Source organism: Ranitomeya variabilis, chromosome 6 (assembly GCF_051348905.1).
Source record: "Ranitomeya variabilis isolate aRanVar5 chromosome 6, aRanVar5.hap1, whole genome shotgun sequence".
Classification (NCBI taxonomy): domain Eukaryota; kingdom Metazoa; phylum Chordata; class Amphibia; order Anura; family Dendrobatidae; genus Ranitomeya; species Ranitomeya variabilis.
Window position 1 is genome coordinate 204,094,878 of NC_135237.1, and position 26,903 is coordinate 204,121,780.

The 26,903-nt window shown below is 44.6% G+C and overlaps 1 protein-coding gene across 6 annotated transcripts in view; it reads right to left on the reverse strand.

Moving 5' to 3' along the window:
- Positions 1-26,903, reverse strand: part of LOC143782201 (maternal DNA replication licensing factor mcm6) — a 544,832-nt gene that overhangs the window by 231,659 nt on the left and 286,270 nt on the right. For all 6 annotated transcript variants that reach the window (XM_077269402.1, XM_077269399.1, XM_077269397.1 and 3 more), the window contains one exon: positions 3,917-4,058. In XM_077269402.1, the coding sequence (XP_077125517.1) occupies positions 3,917-4,058 (142 nt within the window). The remainder of the gene's footprint in view (positions 1-3,916; positions 4,059-26,903) is intronic.

Sequence of the window (26,903 nt, forward strand, 5' to 3'; positions counted from 1 at the left end):
TAGTAATTAAATTAGTGGAGAGCACTATGGAGACAGAGGGACCTGGCCTGGATGCAGTGGTAAGACTTATCTGATTGTTGGCTGAGTGCAAAATGGCTGTTAAATGTGTTTATACCATTTGATCTTTTGCATGTGTGGGTGTTAAGGCAAGGGGATGGTCAGGAATGGAATTCTGACAACTATTTAAAAGGTTTATGGGGAGTAGGGCTGTGAACAAATTTGGAGTCAGGAAGCCTCCTTCATAATTGTCACTGTCCTGTGTCAGTCTAACACACAGAACCTGCGGTAGCATGTGAACCTGGGATCAGAGGAGATTATAGCTGAATATAAAGACACCTGTCAAAATAGAAGAAAATTTGTGTACTTTACACACTGATCTGTACTGCAGGTCATGCACTCTGAATGGAGGATAAACCGAAGGAGGAGGAATAAACAGACTGAAGAGTGCACAGCAGAATAAAAAGACAAGGCTGTCAGTAAATCTGTCCCCCTAATCCCACAACCATCACTAACCAATAAACTGGTTGCAGCCAACTTAAATAAGGTGGTCATGCAACAATGAGCAATTGCTCCCAACCAAATTCCAAGTAGGAGTGCTCAGACTATCAACACATGTGAACTGAGTGAAGCAGAGCACGTCTAACCAGCATCTGACCTATATACATGCAAATCTCACACTTACTGCCACTTGACCACCTGCTCTTGCAACTGGCATTAGAGAATCCTGACTGCGTATGATGGGACTATGGAGATGCAAGCACATGGATATCCAAAATAAAAAGGTACTGTCCATGTCCCATTGATCATGGGATCTAACCAAATTTAAAAAGGTAGCTAGGATCTACCACTAATTAAAAACAGTTCATTAATAATACTATTAACCACCGCGCTAAACCGAAACTGGAATATCAATGTACTTACTTTTGATATGGCTATTACTATGTTGTCTGGGGTCCCTTGTGAGTGAAGGGTTACACCTGGTTACAGTGGTTTGCTGAAAGGTAAAGTGTGCTGCACACTTTACCTTTCAGCAAACCACTGTAACCAGGTGTAACCCTTCACTCACAAGGGACCCCAGACAACATAGTAATAGCCATATCAAAAGTAAGTACATTGATATTCCAGTTTCGGTTTAGCGCGGTGGTTAATAGTAGTATTAATCAACTGGTTTAATTTTTAACAGAGTTTTGCACAGAACCTGTTTTAACCACCTGCAGCTTCCGTGGCTTCCTACCTCATCCTTCCAGGTGAATAAGCGCCAGTGTATATACGTTTTTATTCACTAATTAAAAACAGTTTTAAGCCTCCTTCATACTTCTGATTTTTCCATATAGCAGAATTAATGAACTGATTATTCTTATCAGACTTTGATCAGAGTGTGGTCCATTTTTCTCATAGGTGGAGAGAAAAAAAATTCTCCACCTTCTCCATTCTTACAGCCCGTGAAAATCGACCTCAATGACGTCATCCAAGTGTATTCTGATTCATGGTCACATTGAATTGAATGACAGAGTGCGATCTAACCCTTGGATATAAGTCACCCAGGTCTCTAAAACCAAAATCATGTGAATGGCTAAATAGACTATCACAGATACTAGTGCAAGCCTTTAAGACCATGGTTAGCACTCTTATTGTATATTCAACCTGCAAATGAGGCCTTAGGCTGATTGGAGGAGATCAAGCCTCTTTCACACATCTGGTTTTGGCACTTAAATATTCATAAAATAATGGAGTGTCTCCAAAACACAAAAACAAGTGTCAATCTTTCAATTATAGTTTTTTATTATAAGTTATACTCCTGTTTTTTGCTTAGAAAGCTGTTGCAAAATACTGACGTGTGAATGAGGCCTTAAGCTATTTTTTTGGTCTTTAGTTTGGCATATTCCTTTACGACCCGTAAGGCAGGCAAGGTTATAATACACCTTTTGGGGCTCATCAGTTAGATAGAATGCTAGCACATCTACCCAGTGCTCAGCAAAAGCTACCCCTGCTCTGTGACTCTTTCAAATACCGTATATAAATGCCTCAATATCATACCCCTGGGGCATCTCTTGCATGGCACATTTTTCCACTATACAGACTTGAGAGTAGTCATCTGGACCTGGTGGTGGGGCGGTTTCTCTGCTGCAGACATGACCTGCCAGGACTTACATATTCCATTGCTGCTGTTGTGTTAGGCATTTTTCTCCTACTGGGCTTGCTGCTGCTGGGGCTACTGCTGGCTTTGGAAAAGGTGCATGATCAGCTTCTCCACCATTCGAACACCATTTCATCCTTAAAGCCACCTTCACTTCGAACATGCAGTTTGTCTACAGCATTCTGGCTATTCCGGGCACATGTCAGCTGCTCAAAACAGCTGACAAGTACCGATGGCGCCGGAGCCCACATCAAAGGGAGATTCCCTAGTAACCAGGCAACCCCCACATGTACTTATGTTGGCTAACAGATTTAAATCATTCAGCTGCGGCAATAAAAACTAAATTTCCGAGCACTAAAAAATACTCGGAGGACACTCGAGGGTGCTCGGGAAATCAAGTAACGAGTACCAGTGGCGTACCACTAATAGCGGCAGACCAAATGGCCACTTTTGAGACCATGAGTTGAACAAACTTGTTGCTAAAAGGCTCCTCTACTGTGCCATTTAGCTGGAAGTCTGTCTCAGCACAGCAGGCATAGTCTCAGTTCACACAATTCATTCAGCAGCTTATTGGGGGAACAGGGATAGGCAATTAGTTCATATATATTTTATATTCATCATTTGGGAATTTGTGGGGCCTTATACTGTAGTAAGGACTACTGTGGGGGTACAGTGTGTGGGGGAGCTCGTGGGAACAGTGTTTGTGGTGGAGACTGTACAGACCATCATACTGTGGGTACCTTCATCCTACTGTGTGGGGTTCTGTGAGGGCCATCATACAGTGTGGGAATGTGGGGCCAATCATCCTGAGTTGGGGTGATTTTGTAGTCATCATACTGTGTAGGTGGTTGTAGAGTCATCATGCTTTGCAGAGGGGACTATATTGTCATCATATTGTGCGTGTGGGGAATTTACTTTATGGGGTATCATACAGTGTGGTCGATGCATTTAAATCTATAGGGCGGTAAAGACAGTATCATAATGGGTGAGAACACTAAAGTACTTCAGTATGGGCACATTTACTTTGTACATGCCACAAGACATTTCCCGGTCTTCAAAAGTTGAGAGATATGGACTTTTGTGACTACACCTATATGTTTTGATTTCACTTAGGCCAGGGTCACACTTGCAAGTGTGATGCAAGAAACTCACGCGAGTCTCTTAGATCAATAGCTGGCACTGCCGCCGGCACTCAGGATCGGAGTGTGCGGCTGCATGTATTTCGATTTTGACTTGCAGATTTAAATGTGCACCATGTTAATTCTTTCAGCTTTCTCGCTGCAGATTTCACCCATACTAATAAGTGTGGAAAAATCTGTACCAAAAACACACATAAAAACCATGGCAGAAAAGTACCAAAGATACCCCCTATATATTACGCAGCATTATTCCTGCCAAGAGATGCAAAAATAATTCAGAAATTATCACTGCAAGGACCCAGGATGGGCAACATCTGTACAGGATCTTTTCATCTACGATGCTACTGCAGGGTACATAATGCATTACATAGCAGCTCCAAATTAAATCAATCAGCTCTATAATGCATAGATTAACCAGCATATAGGTAAAGGGTCATAAATGAGAACAGGTAAAATACTGGGGAATTCATTTACAGTGTGAAATAAGAAAATGGAATGTAGTTGTGCTTCACTGATCCCATACATTCACTCATTTCTGTGTAAGAGTTTATTATGAAGAATGACAATGTTAGAATTTAAGTTCCATAATTAAAGTTACATTAGTGCTGCTCCATGAAATAAAATACCTAAAAGCACATACATTATCTGCCAACATCAGTGCTCCAGCTTCAATGACAAATTCATGAGATTCTTCATCCTTTACAACAGCAGCTGTCAAACCTGCAGCACTGCTAGCTTTGCCACTAGTGTACACTGCTCGGGGACTAAATTCTTCAACATGCCTGTAGTTAGGAAAATAAGGCAAAAAGTTGCAAGTACTGTTTTTTAATAATGTATTTTACAGTATATTCCTATTATAGATAGGTTTGATGCAGTGCAGTGACAGTAACGTTCCATGGCAGCATCAACAAACACAAAGCATTGTTCAGACCAACATAATAGTCCAATCAGAAGGAGGAATTGCTCTTGTAGAGTTGAACTTCAAAAATGCCTTACAACCACATTATCCAGAATGTAGTAGTTCTACTCCATTACACAATATTTGCTTGCCAGGTATTTTTAACGTCTACTTAAGTAGAACTGATCGGGTCACCTGAAAACCCATTACTATGGACATTGTTTTCTTATTTTGAAGTGTGTGTGAGTAAATTTGAGAAGAGTCCAAAATTTTAAAAGTAAAATCACACAAGATGGAAGCAGGACACTGTCATGGATCGTTATTTTGCTGCAATATGAGCTTAAAATGCATACTAGTCTTTGTAAATGCAGCCAAATTTAAGTTATAGCTGACAATCCAAAGTGTTCTCAGTGCAAAGGTCTCAAATCAATGGTTCAAGTTTAAAAATAATCTTTTTGAAGAATTTTGTTTAGGGAGCGAACGTACTCTCATAATATTTTCGAGTCCCTGCGCCTGCATGTTTTGCGGCGGTAAACAACAGCAACACATATGGGGATTTCGAAACAAACAGGTAATCCCTGAATGTGTGGCTACTGTCCATGCAGCTGTAGGAACTCGAATATATTTGAGCACGCCCAAGATACTCAGCTAACACTAGGGCATGCTCGAATAACATTATCTAACCATCTTGGCTCTACACTAATTTTGTTTCATCAAGTCTTCTATGCTAGCAGTTCTATCTGGGCCAGAGCTTCAATCTATTTTCTCATAGAAGGCTACAATTCTAAAGATCAACCTTGCTGAGAAATTCTGGAATTGGTTTAGGGAGACATTTTTTTAAAACAGTCAATACAGTGTGGACAAAGCACATTTATACAATCAGCAAATAGACCTTAAATATGGAAATCGGTCAGCAGATTTTTGATACCCCATCTGAAAGGAGCATGGTGTAGGCATACATCACACACATAAAGCTGTTATTCGGTCTAAGGGTAGGGTTATATCGAGCTAATGAAAACAGAATACAACATATCTGCAGGTTTAGTAGCCCCCTGATAAAATCACTTAGCAGGAGATTATCAAAACTACAGCAAGCAGACCAGTAAGTGACATCACTGCAGTCAGGGACTTCATTGCTTAATCGGAGATCAGCTTAATGTAATGTTAAACAAAGATGTGGTAGCAGACTCCCTTTTAAAAAGGTTGGCCAGGTCAGCTTTATTTTCACCAATATAATGGGTGGGAGGGTGGTGAGAATGGTGTTCCACTCCTTTGATAACTCCTGTCATTTAAATGTATTTTACCCTATTGTATATTATTCTCCTCTGACTGTAGTTCCTGTTTTGTTGGGTATCACAGGGTCAATTGCATTGCTCGGCCTATAGCGGGGAGGAAGATTGGGAATCTCTGGGTTAGTTGTACATTAAGTGAGTGGAGTTCAAAACGTGGCAGGAAAAAAAGGACACTTTGGTCAAGGTAGAAAAAGAAAAGCAGAAAGGTAACTTCTAGGAAGAGGATCTCCATTTGTGGCAGCAGAATACTCTTTGCAGGTAAGTTGGGGAAGGGGGACGTATGGCCAGGAAACTTTGTTACTTAGTAACAGCTAGTAAGGCCAAAAAAACACATTTGTTTTCCGTCAGAATAAATCCCCAGATCTACGTCCTTCTAAAGAACCTAATAACTTTAAGATACAATATTGTTATGCTCCAGGAAGACATCCAGGCCTCTCTTAAACCCCTCTGCAGAGCGCTCAGATGAAAGTCGCAGGGGGCCAGTGGTGGAGAGAATAAAAACCTTTAATCCACAACGGGTTTCAACGCCATATCGCAGTCTTCATCAGGTGGCGGCGATATGCCGTTGAAACGCGTTGTGGATTTAAGGTTTTTATTCTCTCCACCACTGGCCCCCTGCGACTTATCTGAGCGCTCTGCAGACTGCATTGTATTTTTTTTTTCTTCACACTCCATCCCTCCCTCGGGGGGAACACAGCTGGAGCTGCTACAGGTGAACTGCATGCAGGGCCGGACTGGGACTAAAATTCAGCCCTGCATTTGAAGTTACACAGGCCCACTTGTCACATGGTGACTGTATAATATCTTTGTACACTTGTAGGCAGGGCCGGTTTTAGGCAAAGTGGGGCCCTAGGTAAAGTTTAAAATGGGGCCCCAAATGCTAACATATTGCACATCACACAAAAGCATTTCTGTTGTATTTACGTGCGCTGAGTTCAGGCCGCTAAATGAGTTTGATCGACAATACGGACGTTGTTCAACGCTTGTTTCCCGGCCTCTTTCCACCAACTGAGGAATAATGATGGGACAGAACGATCACTAATAGATCACTAACAGACCACCATACAGTATCATGTTATCAGCAGCACATCTACAGTTTACGCTGGCGATGTGCTGCTGAGAACAATGATTTTTGTTCCAGCAAGAACAATCTGAATATGCAGCATTTTACTTGTTTAGTAAAATACACCCCATAGTCCTCCATATATTATAATGTGCCCCACAGTCCTCCATATAGTATAATACACTCCCTATAGTCCTCCATATTAAAATACACTGCTCAGTCCTCCACATAGTATAATACACTCCTCACAGTGCTCCATATAGTATAATGCACCGCCATAGTCATCCATGTACTACAATTCACTTCCCATAGTATAATGCACCCCATAGTTCTTCATATAGTATAACATATTCCCCATAGTCCTCAATACAGTATAATGCAGCCCACATATAGTATAATGCAGCCACCCCACAGAGTATAATGTAACCCCCCGTAGAATATAATACAGCCCACCTCCCTTATAATATATAATGTAGCCCCCCATAGAATATAATGCAGCCCCCCATAGTATATAACACAGCCTCCCCCATAGTATATAATATACCCCCACAATAGTATATAAAACAGCCACATAGTACATAACATGGCCTCCCCCATAGAATATAATATACTCCCCATAGTATATAGCACAGCCAGCATAGTATATAGCACAAACCGTATAGTATATAGCACAGCCTGCATAATATAGCACAGCGCGTGTAGTAGATAACACAGCCCACGCAGTAGTATACAGCACAGACCAAACAGTAGTATACAGCACAGCCCAGAGCACTATATACAGCACAGCCCACAGAGCACTATATACAGCACAGCCCACAGAGCACTATATACAGCACAGCCCACAGAGCACTATATACAGCACAGCCCACAGAGCACTATATACAGCACAGCCCACAGAGCACTATATACAGAACAGCCCACAGAGCACTATATACAGCACAGCCCACAGAGCCCTATATACAGCCCAGCCCACAGAGCACTATATACAGCACAGCCCAGAGTAATATATACAGCACAGCCCACACAGTAGTATACAGCACAGACCAAACAGTAGTATACAGCACAGCCCAGAGTACTATATACAGCACAGCACACAGAGCACTATATACAGCACAGCCCACAGAGTACTATATACAGCACAGCACACAGAGCACTATATACAGCACAGCTCACAGAGCACTATATACAGCACAGCCCACAGAGCACTATATACAGCACAGCCCACAGAGCACTATATACAGCACAGCCCAGAGAGTAATATATACAACACAGCCCAGAGAGTAATATATACAGCACAGCCCACAGAGTACTATATACAGCACAGCCCACAGAGCACTATATATATATATAGCACAGCCCAGAGAGTAATATATATATATATATATATATATATATATATATATATATAAATCAAGTATTGATATGCACCAGTCTATTGGAATGTCAAAAAGCACGGTGTGACTAATAGTATAAAATATAACTTTTAATATATATCTATTAAAAAGTTGGTGTGTCCAACTACATAAAAAACACACAGAAGACTCCACAAAAAATCCCCAAATCAGGGGAATAGCATCAAAATCCAACCCTCGAAGTTACTACACACACATCAGTGCATCAGTAATATACGGGGTACAATATGCGCTCTTATGTCGGAGTGTTTGAGCACAACCATATATCACAAAGTTGTGACCGTCCGCTGCCCCCACATATCATATGGGGATGCAGTATTTGAACATAACCATAAATCACAAGGTTTATATGTCCATGAGCGATCGCATATCAGCTGTCCCCACCTGTCACAAGAAGATACAGTAAAATGCGAACAAGTGCCAAAATAATTGGAACAATCTCACCTCGGAATTTCCTGTGATATGGGTGAGAGTTCCCGTGGTAACAGCATCCAGAGGGGGGGGGCCTATAATTCTGGCCGCACATCAACCCGTCCACACTTTTTGAGCGAGTAATCAAGACCCCATAAATCACCGCATCACCCATATCACAGGAAATTCCGAGGTGAGATTGTTCCAATTATTTTGGCACTTGTTCGCATTTCACTGTATCTTCTTGTGACAGGTGGGGACAGCTGATATGCGATCGCTCATGGACATATAAACCTTGTGATTTATGGTTCTGTTCAAATACTGCATCCCCATATGATATGTGGGGGCAGCGGACGGTCACAACTTTGTGATATATGGTGGTGCTCAAACACTCCGACATAGGAGCGCATATTGTACCCCGTATATTACTGATGCACTGATGTGTGTGTAGTAACTTCGAGGGTTGGATTTTGATGCTATTCCCCTGATTTGGGGATTTTTTGTGGAGTCTTCTGTGTGTTTTTTATGTAGTTGGACACACCAACTTTTTAATAGATATATATTAAAAGTTATATTTTATACTATTAGTCGCACCGTGCTTTTTGACAATATATATATATATATATATATATATATATATAGCACAGCCCACAGAGCACTATATACAGCACAGCCCAGAGAGTAATATATACAGCACAGCCCACAGAGTAGTATACAGCACAGCCCACAGAGCACTATATACAGCACAGCCCACAGAGTAATATATATAGCACAGCCCACACTGTAGTATACGGCACAGCCCACATCTCTTCTCTTCCTCCACCCCCCCGAGAATGGCCCCACACAGTCCAGTAAAAAAAAACAACTCTCCTCACCTCTCCTCGTGCCCCGCGTTGCTTCCTGGTTCCTGCTCCTGTCTCAGCAGCTGCAGTCTGCCCGGGGGACACAGCAGGTGCGCGATGATATGACGTCATCGCGCACTCGCAGTGTCAGAGCGGGGAATGATGGGAGAGGGAGCGTCTGTAGACGCTCTCTCCTCCATCATTGCGTTCAACTGTACAGGCGTCTATACGCCGGTATAGTTGAATGCGACGGCGGGGGCGGGGGGAGGCGGATCGAGCGACCCACTACTGGCACCGGCCCTTCTGGCATTTGCCAGAAGTGCCCGATGGCCCGTCCGGCCCTGACTGTATGTAACTCCCCTTACCTGCCGACAGGACTATTCCCCAGCGTTCCCCAGACTGCACTTCATTTCCTCTCTCTTGAACCCCTCGACTGAGTTCAGCTTCACCACCTCTCCTCAGACAAGGAATTCCAGATTCTCACTGCCCTAACAGTAAAGAATCTTCTTCTATGTTGGTGGAAAAAACTTCTCTCCTCCAGATGCAGAGAATGAACCCTTGTGACCGTCACCTTCCTTGGTATAAACATATCCTAGGAGAGATATTTGTATTGTCCCCTTATACTTATACATGGTTATTAGATCACCACTCAGTCATCTTTGGTCTAGATTGAATAATCCTAATTTTGCAAATCTCTCTGGGTATTGTAGTTTCCCCATCCCCTTTATTAATTTTGCTTCCCTCCTTTGTACTTGCTCTAGTTCCATTATATCCTTCCTGAGCACCGGTGCCCAAAGCTGTACACAGTTCTCTATGTGCGGTCTAACCAGGGATTTATACAGAGGCAGTATAATGCTCTCATCATGTGTATCCAAACCTCTTTTAATGCACCCCATGATCATGTCTGCCTTGCCAGCTGCTGCCTGGCACTGGCTGCTCTACCTAAGTTTATCATTAACTAGGATCCCCAAGTCCTTCTCCATGTCAGATTTACCCAGTGGTTTCCCGTTCAGTGTGTAATGGTAATATTGATTCCTTCTTTCCATATGCATAACATTACATTTATCATTGTTAAACCGCATCTGCCACCTTTCGGCCCAAGTTTCCAACTTATCCAGATCCATCTGTAGCAGAATACTATCTTTTCCTGTATTGACTGCTTTACATAGTTTTGTATCATCTGCAAATATTGATATTTTACTGAGTAAACCTTCTACCATATCGTTAATAAATCTGATGAAGCGAATAGGCCCCAACAACGACCCCTGCGGTACCCCACTGGTCACAGCGACTCAGTTAGAGAATATACCATTTATAACTACCCTCTGCTTTCTATCACTAAGCCAGTTACTTAACCATGTACACACATTTTCCCCCAGACACAGCATTCTCATTTTGTGTACCAACCTCTTGTGTGGCAAATGCTTTGGAAAAATCAAGATATACCACATCCAATGACTCACCTTGGTCCAGCCTATAGCTTACCTCTTTATAAAAATGGATTAGATTGGTTTGACAGGAGCGATTCCTCATAAACCCATGCTGATATGGAGTTAAACAGTTATTCTCTTTGAGATAATCCAGAATAACATCCCTCAGAAACTCTTCAGATATTTGTTAGAGTGTTAGAGGCCCTAAGTGTACCTTGGGAACAGAAAAGGGTCAACCAAGTCTTCCTAGAAGTGAGTCAGGCTAGGGGCACATACAGGGTACCGTCACACAATGGCACGATTCGTGACGTTCTAGCGATATAGTTACGATCTCGCAGTGTCTGACACGCAGAAGCGATCAGGGACCCTGCTGAGAATCGTACGTCGTAGCAGATCGTTTGAAACTTTCTTTCGTCGCTGGATCTCCCGCTGTCATCGCTGGATCGGTGTGTGTGACAGCGATCCAGCGATGCGTTCGCTGGTAACCAGGGTAAACATCGGGTTACTAAGCGCAGGGCCACGCTTAGTAACCCGATGTTTACCGTGGTTACCAGCGTAAAAGGAAAAAAAAACAAACCGTACATACTCACCATCTGATGTCCTTCAGGTCCCTTGCCGTCTGCTTCCCGCTCTAACTGACTGCCGGCCGGAAAGTGAGAGCAGATCACAGCGGTGACGTCACCGCTGCACTCTGCTCTCACTGTACGGCGGCACTCAGTCAGAGCGGGAAGTAGACGGCAAGGGACCTGAAGGACATCAGATGGTGAGTATGTACGTTTTTTTTTTTTTCCTTTTACGCTGGTAACCACGGTAAACATCGGGTTACTAAGCGCGGCCCTGCGCTTAGTAACCCAATGTTTACCCTGGTTACCAGCGAACCTCGGCATCGTTGGTCGCTGGAGAGCGGTCTGTGTGACAGCTCCCCAGCGACCACACAACGACTTACCAACGATCACGGCCAGGTCGTATCGCAGGTCGTGATCGTTGGTAAATCGTATAGTGAGACGGTACCCTAAAGTGGCAGCCACAGGCACTTAGTTTATGTGGTTATGGAAAGAGGGTAGAAGGAGAGTAATCTCTGGAAAAGCGCAGCTAAAGTTTTTCTATATCTAGAAAGGTTGGAGGTTCCCGACTTGTTTTACAAATTAGCAACTGCTGCTGAAAATGTGCTTTGTTTACAACTAAAGCTTACAGTAAAGTTGACTGGTGTGGTGTGGTTTCCCATTCGTGGGGTCACTAGGAAATCAGGGCCATGCAATGTATGGCAGACCAGAGGAGCTGGAAAGTGTCCATTGAGGTAATCTGTTCACACACTGAAAACTTACCCCATTTTTCTGTAGTGGTCGGGGGTGCCAAAAAGTAGTCTCTCGCCCATGGCTACTGCCTCGTGACATAGCAACAGTGTTTCGTAGCACTTAATATACAAGCATTATAGGTTCTCTTTAGCTATTTAACTTGAAGCTCTTGGGCCCCCCAATGTAGAATGTCCAACAAGGCCCCATCTATCATGGTTGTTTAATTGCATTAGTTTTCATATATGGGCAAAATAGACCATTTAGGCACCCTTAGGCTCCATGAACTGAGTGAGCCAGCACCCAATATAGTTACACCCTTGGTTATCTTCCTACACTTGTTGTAGCCTTGTCACAGACTGATCAGAGCTCTAGTCCACAAAATTTAAGTCTAAAAAAATAGCCTTTCCAAATTAGCAACAAAACACATGGGAAGTTTAACAGACCAAAACGACAGATTCCACCAATTGTCATGGAAGACAGTCTCACAATTTACGAACGAGAGATTGGCTTGTAGGCAATTTTTTGAGTACTTTCACAGTGAACGCATTTACAGTATATATATATATATATATATATATATATATATATATATACATATATACATATATACATATATACACTCACCGGCCACTTTATTAGGTACACCATGCAAGTAACGGGTTGGACCCCCTTTTGCCTTCAGAACTGCCTCAATTCTTCGTGGCATAGATTCAACAAGGTGCTGGAAGCATTCCTCAGAGATTTTGGTCCATATTGACATGATGGCATCACACAGTTGCCGCAGATTTGTCGGCTGCACATCCCAAAGATGCTCCATACAAGGCAGGATGGATCCATGCTTTCATGTTTACGCCAAATTCTGACCCTACCATCCGAATGTCGCAGCAGAAATCGAGACTCATCAGACCAAGCAACGTTTTTCCAATCTTCTACTGTCCAATTTCGATGAGCTTGTACAAATTGTAGCCTCAGTTTCCTGTTCTTAGCTGAAAGGAGTGGTACCCGGTGTGGTCTTCTGCTTCTGTAGCCCATCTGCCTCAAAGTTCGACGCACTGTGCCTTCAGAGATGCTCTTAGGCCTACCTTGGTTGTAACGGGTGGCGATGTGAGTCACTGTTGCCTTTCTATCAGCTCGAACCAGTCTGCCCATTCTCCTCTGACCTCTGGCATCAACAAGGCATTTCCGCCCACAGAACTGCCGCTCACTGGATTTTTTTTCTTTTTCGGACCATTCTCTGTAAACCCTAGAGATGGTTGTGCGTGAAAATCCCAGTAGATCAGCAGTTTCTGAAATACTCAGACCAGCCCTTCTGGCACCAACAACCATGCCACGTTCAAAGGCACTCAAATCACCTTTCTTCCCCATACTGATGCTCGGTTTGAACTGCAGGAGATTGTCTTGACCATGTCTACATGCCTAAATGCACTGAGTTGCCGCCATGTGATTGGCTGATTAGAAATTAAGTGTTAACAAGAAGTTGGACAGGTGTACCTAATAAAGTGGCCGGTGAGTGTATATATATATATATATATATATATATATATATATATATATATATATATATATATATATATATATATATATATATATATTTGTCTAAGGTCCACTTCCTTCTGTTTGTCACAGAAATCCCGTGTCGCTGATTGGTCGCGCCTAGCCGGCCGCGATCATTTAGCGACAGTCATAGTCCGGCCGCGAATTGGCCCCTCCCTACTCTCCTCCAGTCAGTGCCCCCTCCATACTCGCAGTCCGCTAACGCGGCCATTAACCCTGTTAAGTGTGACCAACTTTTTACTATTGATGCTGCCTATCCATTTTTTAATTAAAAATAATTTTAAAAAATCAATCATATTCTCACCTTCCGGAGTTCGCGGCAACCTTTCCCGCTCCTCGCGATTCTCCGGTCCCAAGAATGCATTGCGGCAATGACCCCAGATGATGTAGCGGTCTCGCGAGACCGCTACATCATCACTGGTTATTGCCGCAAGACATTACTGGGAGCGGAGCATCGCGGGGAGCATCGCTAAAGGCCTGGGCTGGATCCGGGAGCCACCGGAAGATGAGTATATAACTTTTTTATTTTAATTCTTTTTTTTAACAGTGATATGGTGCCCACATTGCTATATACTGCGTGGGCTGTGTTATATACTGTGTAGGCTGTGTGATATACTTCGTGAGCTGTGCGATATACTACGTGGGCTGTGCGGCCGGCTGAATCCTGTGTATTCACTGCATTATTCTGAAATCTTCATAAATAGACTACAAACATATTCTAGATTACCCGATGCATTAGAATCGGGCCACCATCTAATAAATAAATATATATATATATATATATATATATATATATATATATATATATATATATATATATATAGATCTAAGGTCCATGTCTGTGTCTGTCTGTCATGGAAATCCCGCGTGACTGATTGGTCATGCCCAGCCGGCCTTGACCAATCAGCAACAGGCACAGTCCAGCCGTGAATTGGCCCTTCCCTACTCCCCTCCAGTCAGTGCCCCCTCCATTCTCCCCTCCAGTCAGTGCCCACATGGCGTTTTAGCAGTCCATTAAACGGACTGCGTTACACCATGGCATAACACTGTGTAACGCAGTCTGTTAACGCTGCCATTAACCCTGTAAGTGTGACCAACTTTTTACTATTGATGCTGCCTATGCAGCATCAATAGTAAAAACATATAATGTTAAAAATAATAATAATAAAAATCATTATATTCTCAACTTCCGGCGTCCGCGGCAGCCTTTCCCGCTCCTCGCGACGCTCCGGTCCCAAGAATGCATTGTGGCAAATACCTGTGATGACGTAGCGGTCTCCCGAGACCGCTACATCATGGGTTACTGCTGCAAGGCATTACTGGGAATGGAGCATCGCTAAAGGCCTGGGTTGGATCTGGGGGCCGCCGGAAGGTGAGTATATAACTTTTTTATTTTAATTCTTTTTTTTTAATTTTTTTTAACAGGGATATGGTGCCCACATTGCCATATACTACGTGGGCTGTGTTACATACTACGTCGCTGTGCTCTACACTAAGTGGCTGTGCAATATACTGCGTGGGCTCTGCTATATACTGCGTGGGCTGTGCTATATACTACATGGCTGCCATATACTACGTAGCTGTGCTATATACAGTACAGACCAAAAGTTTGGACACTTTCTCATTTAAATATTTTTCTGTATTTTCATGACTGTGAAAATTGTACATTCACACTGAAGGCATCAAAACTATGAATTTACACATGTGGAATTATATACTTAACAAAAAAGTGTGAAACAACTGAAATTATTTCTTATATTCTAGGTTCTTTAAAGTAGCCACCTTTTGCTTTGATGACTGCATTGCACACTCTTGGCATTCTCTTGATGAGTTTCAAGAGGTAGTCACCGGGAATGGTTTTCACTTCACAGGTGTGCCCTGTCAGGTATAATAAGTGGGATTTCTTGCCTTATAAATGGGGTTGGGACCATCAGTTGTGTTGTGCAGAAGTCTGGTGGATACACAGCCGATAGTCCTACTAAATAGACTGTTAGAATTTGTATTATTGCAAGAAAAAAGCAGCTAAGTAAAGAAAAACGAGTAGCTATCATTACTTTAAGAAAGGAAGGTCAGTCAGTCTGAAAAATTGGGAAAACTTTGAAAGTGTCCCCAAGTGCAGTGGCAAAAACCATCAAGCGCTACAAAGAAACTGGTTCACATGAGGACCACTCCAGGAAAGGAAGACCAAGAGTCACCTCTGCTTCTGAGGATAAGTTTATCCAAGTCACCAGCCTCAGAAAATCGCAGGTTAACAGCAGCTCAGAGTAGAGACCAGGTCAATGACACACAGAGTTCTAGCAGCAGACACATCTCTACAACAACTGTTAAGAGGAGACTTTGTGCAGCAGGCCTTCATGGTAAAATAGCTGCTAGGAAACCACTGCTAAGGACAGGCAACAAGCAGAAGAGACCTGTTTGGGCTAAAGAACACAAGGAATGGACATTAGACCAGTGGAAATCTGTGCTTTGGTCTCATCAGTCCAAATTTGAGATCTTTGGTTCCAACCATCGTGTCTTTGTTCAAAGCAGAAAAGGTGAACGGATGGACTCTACATGCCTGGTTCCCACCGTGAAGCATGGAGGAGGAGGTGTGATGGTGTGGGGGTGCTTTGCTGGTCACACTGTTGAGGATTTATTCAAAATTGAAGGCATACTGAACCAGCATGGCTACCACAGCATCTTGCAGCGGCATGCTATTCCATTCGGTTTGCGTTTAGTTGGACCATCATTTATTTTTCAACAGGACAATGACCCCAAACACACCTCCAGGCTGTGTAAGGGCTATTTGACCAAGAAGGAGAGTGATGGGGTGCTACGCCAGATGACCTGGCCTCCACAGTCAACAGACCTGAACCCAATCGAGATGGTATGGGGATGAGCTGGACGCAGAGTGAAGGCAAAAGGGCCAACAAGTGCTAAGCATCTCTGGGAACCCATTGAAGACTGTTTGAAGACCTTTCCCGGTGACTACGTCTTGAAGCGCATCAGGAGAATGCCAAGAGTGTGCAAAGCAGTCAAAGCAAAAGTTGGCTACTGTGAAGAACCTAGAATAAAAGACATAATTTCAGTTGTTTCACACTTTTTTGTTAAGCATATAATTCCACTTGTGTTAATTCATAGTTTTGATGCCTTCAATGTGAATGTACAATTTTCATAGTCATGAAAATACAGAATAATCTTTAAATGAGAAGGTGTGTCCAAACTTTTGGTCTGTACTGTACTACGTGCTTGTGCTATATACTACGTGGCTGTGCTATATACTACGTGGGCTGTGTTATATGCTACGTGGGCTGTGAGACTCTTTCGCCCGGGGCCCTCAAAAACCTGCAGCTGGCCCTGGCTTCACTGATTGATTGATTGGTCGCGCAAGGGATTTGAACCACGCTTCGCTAATTGGTCGCGCCCGGCCGGCCGAATCCTGTGTATTCATTGCATTATTCTGAAATCTTCATAAATAAACTACATACATATTCTAGATTACCCGATGTGTTAGAATCGGGCCACCATCTGCAATTGTGTGACTCACGATATAGATATATAGACACACACACACCTGTGAGTGCTTACCGCTCTACAATGTCAACAATAAATTAAGAATATTCCTTAGGCTAGGGTCACATTGCGTTAGGGCAATCCATTTAGCGCTAAGCGCTAGCGGATTGCGCTAACGCAATGTCTTTTTCGGGGTCGCGCTAAATGTCCCCGCTAGTGCAGATCCCCGATCTGCGAGAGCGGGGAATGGACCGCGGGCGCGCCGCGTACGCTGCAAGCAGCATCCGAGGCGCGCTACAAAAGACCGGCACATCACTAGCGCGTGCCGAAAATGACACGCGCTAGCAATGCGCTTTAACATTGCCGGCAATGGGAGCGCTAACGGACGCGGTGCACGGCGTTAATTTTGCTGTGCAACGCTGTCCGTTAGCGCCCTCACATTAACGCAATGAGAACCTAGCCAACTTAGCACTAGCACACTAGTGACCATTAAATGTGGCATATACCAATGTGATTCACTGCCCCCATTGCTGTTCTGCATATGATTGAACCCCCTCAGTCAGATAATCAGAGTCTGGCTATAGAGTGGAAGTACCATTAGCCATCTCCTCTACATGGAGGACATCAAGCTGTATTAATAAAATGAACAAGATATAGATACATTGATCCAACCTGACAAGCCTCTACAACGTTGACATGGGGATGTCCTTCGGATTGGAGAAGTTTGGCTGGTTGGTAATAAAGAGAGGCAAGGTAACTAAGACTGATGAGTAGAACTACCAATAGGGCTCATATTGAGACCGGTTACAATTACCTTGGCATCCCATGAAGATACGGTAACCAAGATGAAGAGGCAAGGAAAACAGCAACATCCAAATACCATAAACGAGTAACAAATCCTGAAAGCCAGCTCAATGGGAAGAATAAGATCCGTGCCATCAATACATATGACCTGCCAGTTATCAGATACCATGCTGGCATAGTGTGCTAGCCAAAAGAAGAGATAGAAGCTGAAGATGTGAAGACCCGGAAGTTCCTTACATGGAGGTTTCCACCCCAAGTCCAACACCCAAACATTGTATACCAACAGAAAAGAGGGTGGTCGAGGCTTGATAAGTGTTCAAGCCACCATCATGGACGAAACAAAGAGTATCCAAGAATATATCAGACATATGGAAGCAAAGAATGAGATGCTGAAAGAGAGCCTGAGGCAGCAACAACAGTCCTAATAGGAAGAAAAGGAAAATGAAATACCATGGCAAGATGAGCCGCTGCACACAATGTACCATCACCAGATAACGGAGGTGGCTGATAAGGGAAAATCCTACAAATGACTGGAGAAAGCTGAACTTCAAGATAGTTCAGAGGCACTGATCATACCGGCACAAGAACAGGCACCAAGTACCAGATCCATAGAAGCAGGAATCTACCATACAAGACAAGACCCAAGGTGCAGACTATGCAAAGAGGCCTCGGAAACAGTCCAACACATGGTGGCAGGATGCAAGCAGGAACAGCGTATATATCGAATGCCACAACCAAGTAGCTGGAATTGTATGCAGGAACATCTGCACATCGTATGGGCCAAGTCCTCCAAAGTCCAGATGGGAGACCCCACAAAAACAGCAGTAGCAACAGCAGGCACAGTGTGTCAGACTGCAATAACGCGAGATCAATGTATCACACTAAAAACTGCATCACCAACTAGTTTGCAACTGGGATGCAAAAGTCATTGGAGATCCACGAGTTGTTCATTTTGATGAAAGTTAGGCAATCTACACTTTCGGAGGACAGCCATATGCACGTATCCATCAGGACAACACCAGCAGCGCTGAAGACACGTTCTGATAGAACACGGACAGACATCACAAAACCTCTAAGGAGTGACTTTCAAGTTGTTTACAATGTGTCCAACTTGTACTCTGTTCTGCTGGAGCACGTGTTGGTCTAAAAAAATGTGTGACGACTCAAATTGCTTATGCCACTTCCACTGCTAATGTTTTTGCGTAGATGACTCGACAATCCCAAGGTTAGAAGTCTTTAACTGCGACGCACACTCTGTGCCTTACTGCTGTCTTGGGGAAAACCACTCTTAAGATTGTCTACAAAGTCATGTTTTGATACTCCAGCATGCACGCACATCACTTTTAAGGGAGGGGAATATCTGGCAAAATTTGCCCTTGTATCGTGGAACAGAGTGACAACCCAGTAGTCAGCCCTAATTCTAATCCTAATAATACGGGCATTATGTTGCAGATAGCGTAGCAAGAAAGCGCTCATGTGTCAGTCGCATCCATGAGGTTCAAGTCCATAGTGTGTTGGTAGATGGGCAACACTCACGGTTGCTTCCGCTGTCCCCTCCTGCCAACCTTGGAAAACAGAGAGGGGATCACTATCCTCTTCATCTCCTTACTATTCCACGACCATCAACTCTTCCTCCTCCATTTGTTTCTCAGCTCTGCACATTTACTAGTAGTTGGTTTGGTACAATAAGCCCCCTCTCGATGGCTGTAATCCATGCTTCTATGGCACCTGCCTGTGCGAATACAGTCTGGAACTTAGAGATATTGTTATTCATTCCGCGTTCTCCTCTGCTTCCACCTCTTCCACTGGGACGACCACCTCCTCCCGCAGACTATTCAAAGTGTGCTCCAGCATGTAGATGACCGTAATAGAGATGCTGGTGACTGCATTTTCAGCGCTAACCATCTTAGTAGCCATTTAAAAACTATGCAGAGGGTGCAGAGGTCCTTCATCTGTGTCAACTCCACAAGCATGAATTGCGCCATGTCTGTACTGCATTGGCCCAGGCTATGCAGAAAGAACATACTGCCCCAGAGTTCGTCGCTGCTGCCGTAGTCGCTGCAACATGTGCAGAGTGGAATTCCACAGTGTCGGCACATCACATATCAAATGATTAATCTGTAGGCCAAAAGACCTTTGAAGCGATCCAAGTCAATGACCTGCAAGTGTGAATGTTGGAAATGAGCACACTGCAGCCGTGCTTTCTACAGCAACACATCCAGGCCAGTATTGTGGCAGAGAAATTGCGGTACCACCAGGCTGAGGATGTGATCCGTGCCATGTGTGAGGCTGCCCCAGGTAGCTCCACCTCCAGGTTTGCACAGTTATCACACACGGCCTTCCCAGTTCTGGGTTTAGTGGAGACAGTCATTGATCAAACTTGGCCTGGATAGCTGTCCACATCTCTTGAGCAGCGTGACTGCCATCTCCAAGGCATATTAATTTAAATGTTGGAATGCTTGTCTCATTAAGGTACAGGGTGCAGGTAGAAGCCATAGAGAAGGTGGAGCAGGCAGAAGCAGTGGAGGAAGCGTTATATACAGAGGTTTGTCCCAGAAGCCTTGGGGATTCCAAGACTTGTGGAGCAACCTCTCCTCTGCCTGCCCCCACAGCCACCCACTGCCCAGTTAGTGAGATGTAACACCCCTGGCCAGGACTGCTTTTCCAGGTGTCAGTGATGAAATGCTCACTGGCAGATAGATTTTTATTTATTTATTTTTAAGGAACAGGCGATTTTGTCTGCGACATGCTGGTGTAGCGCAGTCACAGCTTTCTTAGAGAAGTAATGGCAACTGGGCAACTGGTACTGTGGGACTACGATGGTCATCGTCTTTCAGAAACAGTCTGTATCCACGAGGTGGAAAGGCAGCATTTTCGTGGCCAATAGATTCAAGATGGTGGAGTTCAACCTCAGCTTTAGAATGTGTAGGAGGAAACATTCTTTTACGTGACCACAACTTTGGGACCGAGGGCAGTTTGTTGTGCTGAGAGTTTGGAGTAGGGTGAACACGACAAATTGTTGGACTGAGTAAGTCTACGTTCACATTTGCGGTCGGCGCCGCAGCGTCGGGCGCCGCAGCATCGCCGCATGCGTCGTGCGCCCCTATATTTAACATGGGGGCCCATGGACATGCGTTGCACTTGCGTTTTGCGATGCATGCGTCACTGCGGCGCACGCGTCCGGGCGCAGAGGACGCAGCAAGTTGCATTTTTGCTGCGTCCAAAATCAAACAAAAAAAGGATGCATGCGTCGCAAAACGAATCGTTTTGCATGCGTTTTGCTGCGTTTTTGTTTGCGTTGTGAACGTAGCCTAAGGTGCAGGTGGAGATGTTATGGTGGATTAAAAAAAGATGTGTTGTGGTCGGTGAAACAAAAACCAGCAGGCACCTCCACTTCCGTGGACAGTGACGAGCCCTCACTCAACCTGACAGTAGGGGGGTAAACAAGTGGAGGTTCTATGGTTGGAAACCTGTGTGTGAACACATGCCATGGTGACAGAGTAGGATCATGCAGCAGATGTGGTTGATGGGATGATTTGTGGATGGCAAGGCCCACTAGTCTATTTTAGCGCAGTGAGATTCTCAGGCTAAGGCATGTTGATCTCGCATATGCCAGTTCACGCATGTAGTAGTCAAATTATTAAAATTTTTGTCTCTACTGATTTTTTTTTGCAAAGTTGGCAGATGCTGGTTGGCTTATCCTTTGCAGTCTCAAAAAAGGCTCATACTAGGCAAACCTTGCCACCCCTGTGACTGCAGACTTGCAACCGCTGCTGGCCACTGCTAGAGTTGTGGCTGAGAATCCAGTGCTTGTTGTGGTTTCATCATTCAGTGTGTGCAGCAAGCGGCAATGTAACCTCCTCCTCTTCCGCCTCTGCTGAGCTACTCAGCTGCATGCCTAAAGGTTCACTCCAAGTGGGATCTACAATCTCAATCATTCTCTGTTCTCCCACTACTCACCCCAATAATTACCCTTCTTCTTGCCGTGACATCACAGTACAGTCTCATCAGGGTCACCTCCACTCTCTGGGGTTAATGTTTGGTGATGAGGGTCTGGATTTTGGCGTCCGAGCTAAGAGGAAAAAAATGTTGGCATTTGTGCAGATGCTTTCCTTCTCTGGATTCTGTGAATCTTTGAAGCAGACCTCTGATGCCCATGGAATAGAATGTGTGAACAGCTCTGCAGACTCTTCCATCTGTGGTTCTCCACAGTTAGTAGGGCAGTTGGAGAGATGTGACGCGGGGGTTATTAGGGTGCCACCTCTGAGAACTGTATTGTGTGTGATAAGTTGGAGGAAGAGAAGGAGAGGCCACTTGGTGCAGCACTTGCCTTCCACTGGAGCACATGAGGTTTCTGGCTCTCATCTACAAAGCGTACTGCTGTGCGGCTGCCAAATAAATGGAGTCGAGTAGCCCATCCAGTAACAGATGTCAGTGGCTCTTGGATAGGAGACTGTTCAGTAGAGCTTTCAGTAACATTACCACCTAACTCACGTACACATCGAACACCAAGCCTATTCCCCCTTCCACCATGATCTCGCCATTTCCCCACTTTTAACCAGCTTTTTCACAAACCAAGGCCCAGATCTGTCAGTCTTCTGTAATTAAATTAACAATCATTATTAAGGTTTTGAGATAGTTTGCCTGCACAACAATATTCGCTCAAATGATTTTACATTAGCTCAAAGGATTAGGAAATATGGGCTCCTGTCTGCACAACACTATTAGCAACCTAGTTAGGTGCTGGAAAGTCAATTTCACACAGGGCAGGATCCTATCTAACTAAATGACAACTTTCAGCAGCCTCTCTATGCTGCTACACTGACAAAATGACGCCAGCAAGACAACATGTCCACTTTTTTTTTTTTTTTACATGGAGCAGAACGTGTAACTTTGGCAACCAATGACAAAGCTCTTGTGTGGACTTTGTGGGCCCTTGTGTGGATATTGTGGATGGTCTATGCGCCCTGATTGGCTGCCAAAATCTATACATATTAGGTCACAAAAAAAAAAAAAAAAAATAGGTACCTACGGATAATTAGGTTTCCAGGAGTCCAACCTGACAGCACCATGGAGGACTTCCTACTCCTCCTTGCATGGACAGGAAAAGAACACAAGAGGTTAAAAGGCCCCTCCCCACCTCATTCCCTCTGTGTTTTAACAAGTACCACACCATGGATGATGCAACTTAACACATTTGCTTAACAGTGTCATATTACGACATATGACATAACATTCAGGGAGGGAACTACCCGTGCTGTCAGGATGGACTCCTGGAAACATAATTACCAGTAGGTGCAATACCTATTTTCCAGGACATTCCTCCTGACCGCACCATGGAGAATATCAAAGTATCTCCTCAGGGCAGGATCACTGCCTGGAGAACCATTCTCCCAAAGGCAGTTTGTTGGCTAGACAACATGTCTAATTTGTAATGTCTACAGAACATATCCAGCCTGGACCAGGTTGCGGCCCTACAGATCTGGTTTACTGATGCCTCCACCATTTCGGTCCAGGAAGTAGACACCGCTCTTGTCGAGTGGGCTTTCAAGGTCTCGGGGGGGGGGGGGATGCCCTGTGAGTGATAGGTAAGGGAAATCACTGAAGTTATCCACCAAGCAATGGTGGCCTTAGAGGCCTTCTTCCCTCTATTACCCCCCCAGTCGAGACAAACGAGTTATGGTCCTGTCTCCAGCTGCAAGTGGCTTCGATGCAATCGATGACAGCCTGTCTGACATGTAATGTGTGCAAGCCGCTCCCTCTAATTCAAGTTGAGGTAGTAGAACACGGCACTCACACTGAAGGAGGGGAGGTTCTCAAGTAGGGTATCCAGTCCCAAATATCCAGAATTAGAAAAATAAAAAAGGCACTCAATTGGTATTGTAGCTTAAAAATAAATCATTTAATGTGCATCCATAGGCAAATCGTTGAACGTTTTCGGTCCACATCCGGACCTTCATGAGAACAAATTACTGGTACGGTAGATAATGTTAATGTCCTGCCGTTTGCAGATCCAACGAGGGTCGCGGAGGGTGAGCGCTCGGTCGCATACCACTTTGCGCTGATGCACACAGGACTCAAAACAGCATCCAGGCATTCTGAAACCATCACTGGACCTGCGAATGGCAGGATATTAACATTATCTACCATACCAGTAATTTGTTCTGATGAAGGCCCAGATGTGGAACAAAAATGTTCAACCATTTGCCTATGGATGCACATTAAATGATTTAATTTTCATCCTTCTCATTCGAGGGGGATTTTACAGAATGAGAGTAGAACAATCTCCTGGTTTAAATTTTAGCAGGAAGCTACTTTTGGTACAAAGGCGGGGTCTAATTTTAGTGTTATATGGTCATCCCAAATACGAAGATAAGGGTCCTGAACGGACAAGGCCTGAATCTCACCTATACGCTTTGCTGTGGCAATGGCTACTAAAAATGCTGTTTTCATGGTTCGATGTGAAATGGACATCTTTTCCCCTGGGACGAAAGGCTTCGAACATAGGGACCTAAGGATCAAGTTAAGATCCCAAGGGGGAACTGACTGTGGGGCACAGATGCTGAATTGCCCCAAAACACCTTATTACCCATGGATGAGAGGCCAGGGAGTAGTCAAAGAAGGTGCTTAAGGCCAATATCCGGACCTTAACGGTACTGGGTCTAAGCCCTTTATTAAAGCCCACCTGGAGAAAGTCTAAGACGCTTGGGATATCTGGTTTCCCTGCAGTCAAGTCAGATCTGCCACCTTCCAGACAGAACCTCTTCCACATCTTAAAATATATAAGATAAAATATATATAATATATATATATAAGAAGTAACTGGCTTCCTGCTGGATTGGATCATGCATATGACCTGGTGCGACAGCCCCAAGCCCTCAAGATGTCCCGTTCAGGATCCAAGCCGAAAGATGAAGTCTTCCTGGATCCTGATGGAAAACTGGACCCTGGTGGATGAGATCATCCCTCTGTGGAAGCAACACCGGATCTTCTGTTGCCATAAAACCCAGAAGCGTAAACCAGCTCTTTTTCAGTCAATATGGGGCAATCAAAAGTACCCTCGCCTGATCCTCTTGTATCTTCCTGAAGACCGCAGGAATGAGTGCTATTGGGGGAAAAGCATAAGAGAGGGACTGTCCCCAACTCTGACTCAGTGCATCGATGCCTTTTGGATCGTCGAAAGGGTTCATCAAGTAAAACCTGTCTGTCTTTGCATTCTTCCTGGTAGCGAACAGATCTATGAGAGGCCTGCCGCAGCGAAGTCAAGTACTGGAACAACTCCTTGTTTAGCTTTCATTCCGTGGGCCAGATCTTCCGTCTGCTCAGGTAGTTCGCCACAACATTTTGAGACCCCTCGAGATGGACCGCTGTTATTGGCAGGACTGTCTTCTCCACCTAGAAAAAAAAAAAAGAAAAACATCACCCTTGCCAGATCCTGAAGCATTCAATGTCTGGTGGTGCAGGAAGGATGCCACTGTCCGAAAGCATCTTGACGCGCTGGCCTCTTAGTCAAGACTGGTTTCGTCTATAGCAATGTACACACGGTGCAGATTTGCCTGCGGATCTGCAGCAGTTTTCCATCAGGTTTACAGTACCATATAGACCTATGGAAAACCAAATCTGCTGTGCCCATGGTGTGGAAAATACCACACAAACGCTGCGTTGTATTTTCCGCAGCATATCAATTCTTTGTGTGGATTCCGCAACATTTTACACCTGCTCCTCAGTGCGTTTTACCTGTGGATTTTTCAAAAACGGTGCAGAAAAATCCGAACAAGAATCCGCAGCATGGGTACATAGCCTTAGGGCTTCCCACACGGCGAAGAGTTCTCTGTAATTGGAGGATCTGGACTTTATGTCCGGAGGCCACTTTACCAGGAGAATTCTTGGGGAGGAAACCCAAGAAATCCCCACTTTTAAATTTCTTGGCTGAATCCACCACAGAAGGGAGCTCTTCCCTGCCGGGCACGAGGATATTTTGTTGTCGAGGGAGGACTGGCGATGATTCCAGACTGACAGGACGTCCCTCTGCAAGGCTCTTGAGTGAAACTGTGCCCAGCGGACACAAGGGATACATAACGTCATGAGGCCTAAGACAGCATTGCGGACCTGATAGAAAAACAGACAGTGCAGCTCACCTCCAGGCGTCCTGCTTCCTGTTTGAGACAGCTCAGCTGGATGACATCATCCAGAGTGCTGTCTCAGACCGAAAGCTGCCAGTGAGGAAGAGGCTGCCTGGATGAGGGGGGAGACAATGATGGTGGTGGAGGAGGCAATGATGGAAGTGATGAGCAATGATGGTGGGGGAGGCAATGATGGAGGTGATGGGCAATGATGGTGAGGGGGGCAATGATGGTGAGGGAGGCAATGATGGAGGTGATGGGCAATGAGGGTGAGGGGAGGCAATGATGGAGGTGATGGGCAATGATGGTGGTGATGGGCATTGATGGTGAGGGGAGGCAATGAAATGGGCAATGATAGTGGTGGGGGAGGCAATGATGGAGGTGGTGGAATGGGCAGTGATGGGGGTGGTGGGGGAGAATGATACGGGTGGTGGGGAGAAGGCAATGATGGAGGTGATGATGAGGAGAATTATGGGGGTGGAGAGGGGCTGCATTATACTTAATGAGGGGGCTACATTATATTCTGTGGGGGGACTGCATTATTATCAGGGGACTACATTATATTATGGGGACTACATCATACTATATGAGGGGGCTACAGTATACTCTATGGGGGGCTGCATTATTCTCTCAGTAGACTACATTATATTTTGGGGGCTACATATTATATGAGGGGGCTACAGTGTACTCTGGGGGGCTCCATTATATTCTGTAATGGGGCTGCATTCTCAGGGGACTACATTATATTCTGGGGGGCTACATCATACTATATGAGGGGGGCAGCATTATAACCTATGAGGGGGCTACAGTATACTCTATGGGGGGCTGCATTATATTTTGTGGTGGGCTGCATTATACTATTTGAGGGGGGCTGCAGTGGGCTGCATTATATTTTGTGGTGGGCTGCATTGTACTATTTGAGGGGGGCTGCATAATACCATATAAGGGTGCTACATTATATTCTATGGTGGGGACTGTGTTATACCTGAGGGGGTTGCATTATATTTTGTG